We start from the raw sequence: 13,844 nt of genomic DNA on the forward strand, positions 1-13,844 counted from the left end.
CTAATGAGAAGTTAATGTTGAAGTAGGAGTATTTAAAAGAGCCATTAACTTCTCAATTAAGAATACTATGGATAGATTACAGAAGGGCATATGGACAGAAACCTCCATCACCATGCATATACCCCCATCCTCCCCCTTTTAAACTTTCAAGTGGGGGAAAAAAGTTGTATATTTTCCATATCAGCAAAAATGTCTAATAAACATTGTAAAGTAGTATCATAATTTAATATCCATAATTTACAAAAATGATTTGTAATTTTGACAATGTAGATACCTGGATGAATATCAGAAATATAATTAATTAGAACTTACTGCAAATCTTCCACCATCAATGCCATGTTCTCGAAACTGAGAGACAAAATTCCCAAACTTATTCTGAAACATCACAGAAAAAGTAAATGTTAAAAATTGATATCCTTATTATATGTCAAGATGATAATGATACATGTAAAGAACAACTCTGGAATACTACTGAAAGAATTTGAGCATCCTAAAATAAAATACTGTTAAATAGAAATAAATTTTTGTTGAACTCATAGCTATATGCTTTTAATGATTTAACATATAGGTCTTTTAAGATATAATTTCTTGGCTTCTTTATTCAGAACACTGATCTCAGTATTTTTTAAATAACTCTTTTTCCTACCTTGCATATCATCCAATTCAGATATTTTTAATAATTTAAAATTTACTTAATATACATACAGTTACTGAACCACATTGAAATAATTTAACATCTAATGATGTAAAATAAAGTTTGTTCATACTGTAGATCTTTACTGAATTGTCTAAATCTCCCGACCAATCCCTTTAATGATAAGAGTTGAAAATGCCTCAGTCTCCCAGAAAATCTGCCTCATTTAACTATTTTAATATAGTGTTCAGCGAAATAAGTATATATATGCTTTTTTTATCCACCAATTTCAGCAGTCTACTGTTTAAATCTCCATGTTTTAACATTGATTTATTCCTTTCTACTAGAATTTACAGTTTTATAATACCCTACTATGGCTCACAACAGTATGTGTCCATGCACGGGCATAACTCCGATCTTCTTCGCTTTGTGTGAAATGCCCGTGTGGTGCAGTGGTTAGAGGGTCTGCTCTAGAGTTGCGAAGTAAGGAATTAATCGTCACATCATGAAAAAGATTCCTGCTAAATGGCCACGAGTGCCGAGTATTGGAAAAAATTTTGCAGCTCTCCACCGGCAAGTGGTGGCGTCTCCATATGAGTGAAAATTTCTCGAGAGGGACATTAAACAATATACAATCAATCAATCAATGAACTTTTAAGTAAAATGAGAATTCTGTTTACAGTGAATCAAACCATGTTATTGTGTGCAGTGTGTATGAACCATTAATTTATCCAAAAGGTTGGGGAATGTACCATAATTACCAGGGTAAAAATGATACTGCCTTGATCATGCATGTTATTAACATTAAATGAACTTACACAGTTTCTGTTATAATCAAAGTACAGTTGAACTTTGGTATCTCAAACTCCAATATCTCGAATACCAAGGATATTTCGAAGTGATTTGGAAGTCCCAACCACATATTCTTTAAGTATTTTACCCTTCATATCTCGATTCCTCTGATATCTCGAAGTTTTTTCTCAGTCCTATTAGGTTCGAGATAACAAAGTTTGACTGTATAGTAAAAACTCAGTAAAATGTTTCAAGCAAAATCAAACTCCTCAGAAAGATTTTGTTTGAGACTATTACAGCATTAGCTTAGCTTTAATAGGACATACATGTACATTTTAAAACATATCTACTGTTTTCACCGTCTTTTTTGTTGTTTTATTTCATTTCAGCAATTAAAACATCGATCTCTTTACATTTTGAAGTGTAAATGGTTTACTCAAAGTACTTTTGAGTACTTTAACCTCTTCTTCATTTTCACTGTACATTATGCATCATTCAATGCATATTACATATCAACTTGACAATTTATATTTATAATGAACTGTATAGCTGTATGAGCTACACCTCTCAGCTAGTCTTTCATCTGTATTAATCTCTGTGAGATTATAAATCTAACTTTGAATGAAAAGTAATGACTCTTTAGGGTTTAGGTTTCCTTTGATAATCTTAAAATAGTAAGTGATTCAGCTTATTCATGTAGTAGCATGATGCTTTTGCTCTGGGACTTGCAGACGATTCTTCGTGTATAACTTCTTACCTCCATAAGCCATGTGCACACATCATTGACAGTCCATCTCGCAAGTTGGCTATAATCAGGTAGCGGAGTTTTAGACATTATTTCAGTTCTGCGTCTATTCAAACAAGAAGAAAGTTTGTTGGTTAAGAACTTCCTTGTTGATTCTTTTCTTGTATATGATATCCCGGATACCCTCGGTTTTATTCATTGCAATTTTATTAACATTGGAAAATCATCAAGGCACTCCGAACATTAATTTTAGCGATTTGTGATTTATTTAGAAAAGCGAAAATAAATAATTTGCTTCTGCAAGATAAATAATAATTTAAAATTAGAAGCTAAATTTAAAAATATTTTAAAAGAATTTTCAAAAGAAATTTGTACGATTTTGATTGTCTAGATATAAATATAAATTTCGCTTTTTGGTAATTGTTTAATATTAACTTCTACGATTCACTTCCGGTTTTCTTTCACGTGTAGAGGAAATTCAGAAATAAGAAGACTAACAAAAAATATGCAACATGATGATGTGAGTACCCTACTACCCTTTCAACGGTTCATCGATATATAGTCTAATTATTTTCTATAGAAATCAGCTAACATTTTTAATTGATTTTCATTTATCAAACACATTTTAAATTGAAAAAGTTTTATAGTAGTGGCATAAACATGCACTGTTTATTTTTTTCTAGTTCGAATTTTCTCAAAATTCATATTAAATTGCCGAAAGGCGTCATTTACATTGCACTTAATATTCATTCACATTCCTTTGCTTTTACAAGAACACAATTTTACAGTTATAATTCACTGAAATTTGTATATTGTGTATTGCAGGTCATATGGAGTATTATCAATAGCACATTCTGTTCGTTTAAAGTGAGGTTTGTATACCTTTTTTCATTAGAATGAAATCTCATTGAATTTTATGAAGAAGTTAATTTTTTAACTTGCACGTTTTTAATTGTCCAATTTTAAAATCAAATTCTATTTGAAGTGATAAAGGAACAAAAGTTCAGAATACAACTGTCGTGCTAGGAACTTTTATCTACACATGTATGTTTATTTTTCTCAGTTTACATGTTATGTGATTCTTTTCATCTCTTGAGTGAATCAGGTGTTGATTTTTTTCTGTTGATTATCTTTGTCTGTGCAGAGTTCGTGAAAAATTTAACCATTAAGCAGAATAATAGGTCCTTCTTAGAGATTTTTTTAGCAGGACTCACAAACAAAGACTGAGTAATTGATGAACTACTTTAAATAAATTGCTCAATGACAATTTTAACTTGTTGTTTCATCATTAACAGAATCCTAATGTATAGAACATATTGAAGACATAAAAAAATTCTGTGCAGTCTTCACCAAAAAATGCCTGACAGGACTGAAGATTCCACAGTTTGAGTAATTTTTTCAAGAATCAAGATGCAGGTTACTTCTAGTTTGTCATATTGTCATAAAATTATTCTTTTTGTTGATTTATTTCAGAACAAAATCCCAGAAATTCTGTAGGAATGAGTACAACTTAACAGGATTATGTAACAGAGCATCATGTCCACTCGCTAACAGTCAATATGCCACTGTCAGAGAAGAAAAGGGTAAAGTATTTTATGATTGTATTGGAATATTATTCACTAAATCATTTTAAACTTGATGCAGAAGTTGAGGAACTAAGGCACAGTACAGTAAATAAGAAAGAATTTTAATCTCAGTACATAAATTTGGGAAACAAACTTTTCAAATGAGTGAAATGAAATGGTTGCAGCTAAGCCAGGTTTATCCATAAGGTTGTTTTCTTACATATGATATAAAATTTTTGTATGTGCAAATAAAGTTGAAGTGAACTATTTATAGAAAAGATCTGGACTGCTAGGTTTAAATAAAATGTCATTACTTTATTTTAGGTGTGTGTTACCTTTATATGAAGACAGTTGAACGAGCTGCATTCCCCAACAGAATGTGGGAAAAAGTAAAGTTGTCTAGGAATTATGAGAAAGCTCTGAAACAGATAGATGAACAGCTTATCTACTGGCCAAAGTAAGACGGGATTTCTGAGAATTTTCTTGTAATAATGAAAAAAATTATTGTTGCTTTCATTAACCTCAAAATCATTACATGTATTTTTATTAATCAAGATTCATCAAGCACAAATGCAAACAGAGATTCACAAAAATAACACAGTATCTAATCAGAATCAGGAGACTGGTGCTCAAAAGAAGGTAATTATAAATTTTTATTGAATAGTGAAGAATTAAAATATTTAGCATTATAAGATGCTGTATGACACACCACAATATGTAAATGTTTGTGATCTAACTGATCTTTCTGCATATTGATTAAAATACATAAGTATTACGTAATATTCCTTTTTTTATCAAAGAAAAAATTAGAAACATCCTGAACATGAGGACAAACCTTTATGCATTTCTTTCATCCAATTTTCCTTTTAATTTGTTTTAAGGAAAAAGTTGGTTCCTCTAAGCAGAAAAATTGAAAAACGAGAAAGACGAAAAGAGGTATTTCTTTGTCCTATGTGATTTTTATGTTAGGTTATTATCATGAGAGGAAAGGGAACAGAGGCTTTAAGTGATCTTACAGATAACTTAATTTGTAAATGAATTGAGTGAAACTTAAATTGTAAGTTTTTTTTCTGAATGACTTAATTTTTCCTGTAGGAAAAAGCCCTGATAGCAGCTAAAATAGACACAGCTATAGAGAAAGAGTTACTGGAAAGACTCAAGTCAGGAACGGTAAGTCTGTTGTTCACTGGATGTTTTCATACTTAAAGAATTATCTTCCTATAAGACATTACTTTATTATTGTTCCAAAAAAAATTTCACTTTTTTTGTTGATGAAGATCTATTTGGAGAAATATTTATTTGGTGTTTTATGAAAATTTATGAAGAGCTTTATTAAGAGAGAATATAAAATATGGAAACTACAATGAAATTAATGCTTGACACAATGTAATGATAAAAAAAGTAATCTTGTGGGTGATTGAATGAACGTTAGAGCACTGGTATTTTAAATTGAAGAGAACTGATCTTATATCTTCAATAATTCTTAAATGCTATTTTAAAAGTTTCTTTGGATGAGTAAACTGATGTTTTGTTCCTAAACAGTATGGAGAGATCTATAATTTCCCTTCCCATGCATTTGACAAAGTGATGGATGAGGAGGTTGAAGAAGAATCGGAGTCAGAGAAGGAAGGAGAAGAGGAAGAGGAAGAAGAAGAGGATGAGGTCTGTCTTCACTCTCTGATCTAGTTCGCTGCCTTTTATTGTGAATGAGTATTTTGTCTATCTTCACATTCTGATTTAATTCTCTGCCATTAACTCAGGCATGATTACTTGAAAAAGTAATCGATTAATAATTGATTGATCCAAAGTCAAGTTTTACTTGAGCATTTCTGTCTTTGTTTTCTGTAATTCTCTGCCTTTTATTTCTTCTGTACTGAAATCTTCTCAAATTCTACCAGGTCTCTGGTTTTACACTGCTGGTTTTACACTAAAATCTTAATATAACCCTTTGATCTGATTCTGGGAGTTCTATTTCAATTTTCTTTCTGTACAAGAAGTATTTTGATCTGCTTTCATCAATGTATGAAATGCATCTCAATGTAAACAGTAAAACTTGATTATTAAGAGTTCACTTATAATGAAATCTTTGTGATAAGGAACTTTTTATGGATTCGTATTAGGACCATTCAATACGTTTAAGATATAAAGAATCTCATTTACAAGGCAGGAAATTTTGACATTCAATTGAGATCCTTATAACCAAGTTTTACTGTACATAGGAGCTGGTCTATGGTCAAGGAAAAATTGTGAAATGAAGTGAAAGAGGGTGTTGCAGTTCTTTTGTTATTTTCTCTAAATGTGTAGCAGATTAAAAGAAGAATTTTTATGTTGCAGAAACTCATAATCATTTTTTTCAAATGCAACAATATATAAAGCACAACGAGAAACAATAATTTGGAAGCTGTGTATTGACTTCCAATTTGCTATTAATTGATGTGAAAATTAGTCTCACGGTAAAATATATCACATTTTCCTTTTTTTAAATAGGGAATCCCCATTGTTCTGAAAAAGTGCCTCCTTGAAACAGAATAATTTTGATATATACACAAAGAGGCAGGAATTTTCTTCAAAACTGCCATTTCTGATTTTTGTTTCAAAGAGGCATATTTCTGAAAAATGCAAAAATCGAATAAAAATTATTCTCCGAACGAAATGCAAAATGTGTACATAAAATAACAACGGTAAACCACCGTGTCCGAAATGGTCCAATGGATATGCTGGTGGGCTTCCAACTAGTACTTTTACCAGAGAATGGGTTCGAATCCTTGAATGGATCATTTTGCATTTTTTCCCGTATTTTTTTTTTCTATATGTAATGGAAGTGCATTGAAATTATACATATTTTGAAAGAGAGAGAGAATGTCAAGAAGCTATTTAAGTAATAACTATATAGTAGAAATGCAGGATTAAATTGTTTTCCTTGATATGCTGTGACTTAAAACTAATACTTTATTTAGTTTTGTCTTGGAAAATAAAGTTACTGCATTGCTGAAATAATTTCTATTTTACATACTCTAGTAAATGCAATTTTGAATAATTCTGGTCTGTTAGTTAGCAGTCAAGATTTGATTTGAAACAAATGAAATGTCTTGGATGTAGCACAAACAGTGTGATTATGGGACGCAGTTTTATTTCATGAAAAAATATTTTCGCACGATGTATATCTTTCAAAATGCTGCTTTAGCCATTGTGCCTTTTGTTGTTCCAACCTTTTTCGTGCAAAATGACGAAAGTGTTTTTGCTGAATCAAGCAGGAAATACCCGCCGTAAACATAGTCCTCTACGTAACTGTATCTATATTTAGACACAACGAGGGTATTTAAATGTCCTTCTCATTATATAGGGAATAATCGCGAGTTTCTGCAACACCCTCTTTTATTTTTTTTCCCATGAATACTAGTATGTTTGATATGTATGAATACTGTATACAGGGTTATTTTCGCCTGTGTTATTTTCGCCCGTGTTATTTTTGCCATTTCACACTTGCAGACAATTTTGTCCTGTTTTGAATTAACCCAGTCATAGTTTTGTTTAAGAAATTAACCGTATTCTTTGAATCTGCTCGGCTCTAAATTCACCCAAATGAGGGCCGGTTGAAAGGGGTGAAAATAAAATGGGGTCGAAATTTTTTCTGTAAACAGTATTGCTTTTTAAATGTGTTTAAAAAATAAGGATATTGATAATATTGTCTTTTTCTACATACATATGTACTTTAGAATCAGTATCTGTCTAGCAGTATAATGTTTAGATGATGTAAAGAAGCAGAATTAGTAGTAACTGATGATTTTTTTATTATCTTTATCAGGAGGAAGCAGAAGTAGAGTATGTAGCGGAGGAGGACTTTGAGGAAAGCAATTTATCAGATTTAGAGGTACGATTTATATAGCATTCAAATCTGTCATCATCTGATATTAGAATTAGATTGATAGCATTAAAATCCTTCTCATCTGATAATAGAATTAGATTTATAGCATTAAAATCCATCTCATCTGAGTTCCAAAGGAATACTGTAAACCAACTTTTTCTTGTGCACGAAATTTTCGCGAGGTTCACAATAGAGCCTCTGTAAAGACGAATAATGACCCCCATGGAATAATGAGCGGGGGTCATTTTTCAACGACAAAAAATGACCGCCTACCCGTAGAAAAAAATCATTTTTTGTAGAAAAAGTGTCATAGGGGTCATTATTTTATATGTTAGTCCTATAAAAAATTGACCCCCATTGAAAAATGACCCCCTTTAAAGTGAAAAGAGATTCTTTAATTGTCAAGTAATAAAATTTCTTTTTAATATTCCTCCTTATAATATTTGTTTAAAGAATGATATTCCACTTGTTTTTAGAAATCAAACCATGCAACAATCAGGTTCCAATACCCCTAAATAGAAAAAATAATTTTTCCTTCATTTCAACTTTTAGCTTGTATAAGTTTGGCAAATCCTATTTGACAATGAAAGAGGAGGAAATTTTTAACCCCCCCCCCCAAAAAAAAATTTACGTTAAATCAAAACAAAAAAATAAATAAATGAAAAGCAAAAATATAAATAAAACTCTATACCTTTCAAAAATACTGAAAGAGGCTCTAGATAAAATATTGAAATAAAGTTAAGCCTTCACACAAGTTCTATCATATCATAATTTACTTCGCCATGATTAAAGCATACTTTAAATGTTGGTGGGGGTACTGTATAGCAGGTTAAAATCGGGGTCGGAAAAGATCGCGATTTGTTCAATTTTCTGCAAATCGCGGTCGTTTGAATTCGCGGAAAAGGAAAAACCACAAATTTCTTAAACAGTACTTGCAAACATTTTTCTGTTGGTATATATTGTATGAAGTGTTATTTCCCGTCTCTATAGAATATTACGAAAGTCTGTAATGTATATGAGCTGTATATCGCGCAGAAAAGTAAAGTCTATATATTGTGTCGATTTTGATCCCGATTGAATAATAACGAAACACCGGACTGATCCCGATTTGAAGTCAAAATAATGCTATGCATTTATTTTTTGTTTATTTCCGGGTCCAAATCAGAAAAAAAATTATACCGTAGTAAAAATGTTTTAATCATATAATTGAAATTAATTAATTAACTACCCTGTTTACTAAGTAAATGCCTTGATTAGAGGTTATGACTGAGTGATACGCACGGGTGAAATTAAACAAACATGTTTTTTGAAATAATTACATCGCACTTCTACTAGATGGCAAAATTAATCGTAAGCAATAGAAATGAATTATACAATTAATAAGCTTTTAAAACAGCAACAATTACGTGTTTGTAATTGATCCAGACACTCGCATAATTATAAAGACAGTCTACATCTAATCACAGAAAATAATAAAATTTCAATTTATCTTTATAAAACTTTTTAAGAATTATTCACTGTATGTTGAATTCGCGGAATTTCTTTTTCCGCGAATATAGCGAAAATTAACTCCGCTAGTTAATTTCCTGCTGTACAGTATACTTGAAAGTATTGTGGCAAAGTAACAGTTGAAAATTAGTAGAATAGTAGATTATTTTAAGCTTATTTTTAGTCCCTCCTTATAGAAAAATAAAGGTAGGGTAGTTTTTTTTTTTGTTGTTGTTGCTTTTGTTGATAATGGACTTCCTCCTAAATAAGTAAGGGGGTGGGGTGGGTATAACACCTAAAAACATGCTCTGTAAAGCTGTGGGCTAGTGTAAAATACACATTCTAATGCAAAAACTATACATGCTGACATAACCTTTTGATTTAGCACACAGTATTCATTACATTTCTTAATTCTTGTTTTACTCCACCCTTTTACCCAGTTCTGAGTATATTTTTCAGAGAATTTAATATGAAAATCAGAACAAACATTTTCATTTTTGTAACGTCTTCTTTATACTGTATCATAATATGAAAAGTTAATTGAAGACCTTTTTAGCTCACCTGAGCCGAAGGCTCAAGTGAGCTTTTCTGATCACATTTTGTCCGGCGTCCGTCTGTCCGTCTGTCTGTCCGTCTGTGTGTCTGTCTGTAAACTTTTCACATTTTCGACTTCTTCTCAAGAACCACTGGGCCAATTTCAACCAAACTTGCCACAAAGTATCCTTGGGTGAAGGGGATTCAAGTTTGTTCAAATGAAGGGCCACGCCCTCATTCAAGGGGAGATAATTGGGAATTAATGAAAATTTGGTGGCATATTTTAAAAATCTTCTTCTCAAGAACCACTTTGCCAGGGAAGATGAAACTTATGGGGAAATATCCTTAGGTAGTGTAGATGGCCGACCAAAGTTTTACATAGAAATATATAGGAAAATTCTTTAAAAATCTTCTTCTCAAGAATGACTAAGCCATAATTCATCATATTTATATGGGAGCATGCTCAGGTAGTGTAGATTCAAGTTTGTTCAAATCATGACCCCCGGGGGTAGGGCGGGGCCAAAATGGCCGACCAAAGTTTTACATAGAAATATATAGGAAAATTCTTTAAAAATCTGCTTCTCAAGAATGACAAAGCCATAATTCATCATATATATATGGAAGCATGCTCAGGTAGTGTAGTTTCAAGTTTGTTCAAATCATGACCCCCGGGGGTAGGGCGGGGCCAAAATGGCAGACCAAAGTTTTACATAGAAATATATAGGGAAATTCTTTAAAAATCTTCTTCTCAAGAATGACAAAGCCATAATTCATCATATTTATATGGAAGCATGCTCAGGTAGTGTAGATTCAAATTTGTTCAAATCATGACCCCCAGGGGTAGGGCGGGGCCAAAATGGCCGACCAAATTTTTAAATAGAAATATATAGGAAAATTCTTTAAAAATCTTCTCAAGAATGACAAAGCCATAATTCATCATATATATATATGGAAGCATGCTCAGGTAGTGTAGTTTCAAGTTTGTTCAAATCATGACCCCCAGGGGTAGGGCGGGGCCAAAATGGCCGGCCAAATTTTTACATAGAAATATATAGGAAAATTCTTTAAAAATCTTCTTCTCAAGAATGACAAAGCCATAATTCATCATATATATATATGGAAGCATGCTCAGGTAGTGTAGTTTCAAGTTTGTTCAAATCATGACCCCCGGGGGTAGGGCGGGGCCAAAACAGCAGACCAAAGTTTTACATAGAAATATATAGGAAAATTCTTTAAAAATCTTCTTCTCAAGAATGACAAAGCCATAATTCATCATATTTATATGGAAGCATGCTCAGGTAGTGTAGATTCAAGTTTGTTCAAATCATGACCCCCGGGGGCAGGGCGGGGCCAAAATGGCCGACCAAAGTTTTACATAGAAATATATAGGGAAATTCTTTAAACATCTTCTTCTCAAGAATGACAAAGCCATAATTCATCATATTTATATGGAAGCATGCTCAAGTAGTGTAGATTCAAATTTGTTCAAATCATGACCCCCAGGGGTAGGGCGGGGCCAAAATGGCCGACCAAAGTTTTTAAAGATATATATATAGGAAAATTCTTAAAAAATCATTTTCTAAAAATAGGAAATCTATGATTGGTCATGGGACTACTTTTGGATTTAAACTTTACAATAAAAAGCCATTTTCTCCTTTTTCCTACCTTTAGTGCTCAGGTGAGCGATGTGGCCCATGGGCCTCTTGTTTTTTATGTCCCTGTAATCGAAGATTCGGGGGTATAAAGTTTTATCGTGTCCGTCTATATGTCTGTCTGTCTATCTGGCAGTATGTTTCTCCGCAAAAACTTTAACCTTGACCATAACTTTTAATTTATTGTAGCTATGCCTTTCATATTCAATATGTGTATATTCCTTGTGACAAGACCTTACTTTGGGTACCACCAAATTTGACCTTTTGACCTTTACCTTGGATTTTGTCCCATTTTACAAAAAAGTGCCAAATTTTTAATTTACTTTGGCTATAACTTTTAAACGGTAGATACTAGTACTCTCATACTTCACAAATGTAATCCTTGTTACATTAAACCTTTCTTAAGAAACCATCAATTTTGACCCTTTGACCTTTGAGTTTGACCTAGCCATTAATTTTGAACAAGTGGTGCTAGGGCTTTCCTATTTTGCAATTGTATTTCTTGTGAGAAGACCCTACTTTGGGTACCATTATATTTAAATTGCATTTAAGAAAAGTTTAATCTTCGCTATGTTGCCATACAGGGGCATAGCTGTTTCACAAACTCATCTTTTTATATATAAGAGGAGTTGCGGATAACAGTTGGATACCCCAAAGCATAACAGACGGACGGACGGACGTCCCGATCACTATATACCCTCCCGCTTTTCAAGCGGAGGATATAATAATATATGATACTGCTAATTTTTTCTGTCAGTACGATGATTTCCACCATCGAAAAACAATGTTTACCTAACCCTTTAGGCTCGATAAATCTTTACTCCTTTAGATTCTGAATCATCGCATTGACCTTGAAATATAGCTATAATCGTATGTTACGAGATCAACATATCATTAATTTATTCCAAATAAGCTCAGGTGAGCATTTTGGCCAATATGAGTCTTTATCTAATTTTTTTTTTGCCCCCTAAAAATTTCAGCTTTAATCCTCAGGGAGTCATTTTTCTACAGGGGTCATTTTTCTTCAAGTGGGTTCTGCAAATTTTTAGGGTGGTGACACTTTTTCTATGGGCAAAAGGGTCATTTTTCTATGTCGAATAATGACCGGGGGGTCATTTTTTGCCGTTGAATTTTGACCAGGGGTCATTTTTCGCTGTCGAAAAATGACCTCCGGTCATTATTCGATGGGGGTCATTATTCGTCTTTACACCTCGTCATCACAAATATTTCTTGCCGTGAAACAGTCCTTAATGTCTCTGTGTCAATTTGAACAACCTTCAATGTGTAGGAAGCTGACATTCTTTTTAACAAGCTATAATTGTATTCCTGCAAAAAGATCTTTACTAAAGAAGTAAATCATAACAATATCTCTTCCTTTGAAATTGTATAAACTTGCTAAAAGATGAAATTAAACACTGAAAGTATTAATTATGGATGACAGATATACGTACATGTACATTTTGTTTTGTTTGGAACCAAAAGTAGATTTTTATAAAGCTTACAAATAGTCAAGAACAACCAAATGCACAGTTGCTGATAATTTTTGTTTCAGGACATGGATAGACTTCAGGGTGAGGATAGTGATGAAGAAAGTGAAAGTGGTTCAGAAAGTAGCTCAGAGGAGGAGGAAGTGAAAAAAGGAAAGGAAAAGAAACTGAAGGCCAAGAGGAAGAGACCCAGAGTGGAAATAGAATATGAACAGGAAATGGATCAACCATCAACCTCCAAAATCAAAACAAATACTTGATAAAAGAAAGATGAGGAACAAGGATTTTTTTTTTTAAAAATAACTTTACTTTCTTTCTGCTCCGTGGAATTATGGGATTTATTCATTCAACTATCTGTGTGTGAAACTCCAAATCTTAAAAATATCTAGTATTTATCTTCATTCTATTATTTCCCATGAAATATATGGAATTTTTTAAAAAGTGAAAAAATCTCATTACTTTCTTCTCTGTATATTTTTTTTCCTTGGAAAACCTTTTCAGTGTTTCTTTTTATTTGTTTAGCAGATTTCTAAATCATTTATGAAAATGATGGGATCAGAGTGTAGAAATCTCTTCATAACCCATATCAATTTTTAAGAGGAAAACTCATACATGACATAAGAAAGCTAAAGCAAACGTGTATTTCAGCTACCTATACAGCAGTTTCCTCATGTTTTGGAACTGAATTTAATGAAATGTGTCTACTTGTTCTTTGTTATTACAAGGATTTGTTTTAAATATTGAAATTAAAATTGTAGAATATAACATGATTTTTGTCATTTCGAGAAGAAAATTTGAGTACAAGAGTTTGAAAACATATAGCAGATTGTGTCCAGATTTTCATGCTATAGGCTACAAAGAGAGAGTTATGCATTTGAATGCAATGCAGAACCTCTCTAAATTCAATGAATGCAATTTTGTCAATGGAAAACGCTTTCACTTTAAATTAATGACATTATTTTCCTCCATTATAGAACAGTTGCTTCTGGCCCTGATACTGAGGGAACAAAACACGCTCTTTGTGTTAAATACCTCCAGATGAGCAGGGGCCAAGACGTGCAGTTATTATTTATGTGCTAAAA

General features: G+C 32.3%; 1 protein-coding gene across 1 annotated transcript; it reads left to right on the plus strand.

Moving 5' to 3' along the window:
- Positions 1-2,643: 2,643 nt before the first annotated feature.
- LOC134241423 (protein MAK16 homolog) lies at positions 2,644-13,844 on the plus strand. The gene is made up of 10 exons (XM_062723477.1): positions 2,644-2,691; positions 2,997-3,043; positions 3,645-3,754; positions 4,061-4,193; positions 4,292-4,375; positions 4,618-4,672; positions 4,832-4,906; positions 5,279-5,398; positions 7,542-7,607; positions 12,828-13,844. The coding sequence occupies exons 1-10, from the start codon at positions 2,677-2,679 to the stop codon at positions 13,020-13,022; spliced, it is 900 nt and encodes a 299-aa protein (XP_062579461.1). The 5' UTR covers positions 2,644-2,676; the 3' UTR covers positions 13,023-13,844.

This window comes from Saccostrea cucullata, unplaced genomic scaffold (assembly GCF_032062105.1).
Source record: "Saccostrea cucullata isolate Sc308-1 unplaced genomic scaffold, CSIRO_AGI_Scuc_v1 ctg7090, whole genome shotgun sequence".
Lineage (NCBI taxonomy): Eukaryota > Metazoa > Mollusca > Bivalvia > Ostreida > Ostreidae > Saccostrea > Saccostrea cuccullata.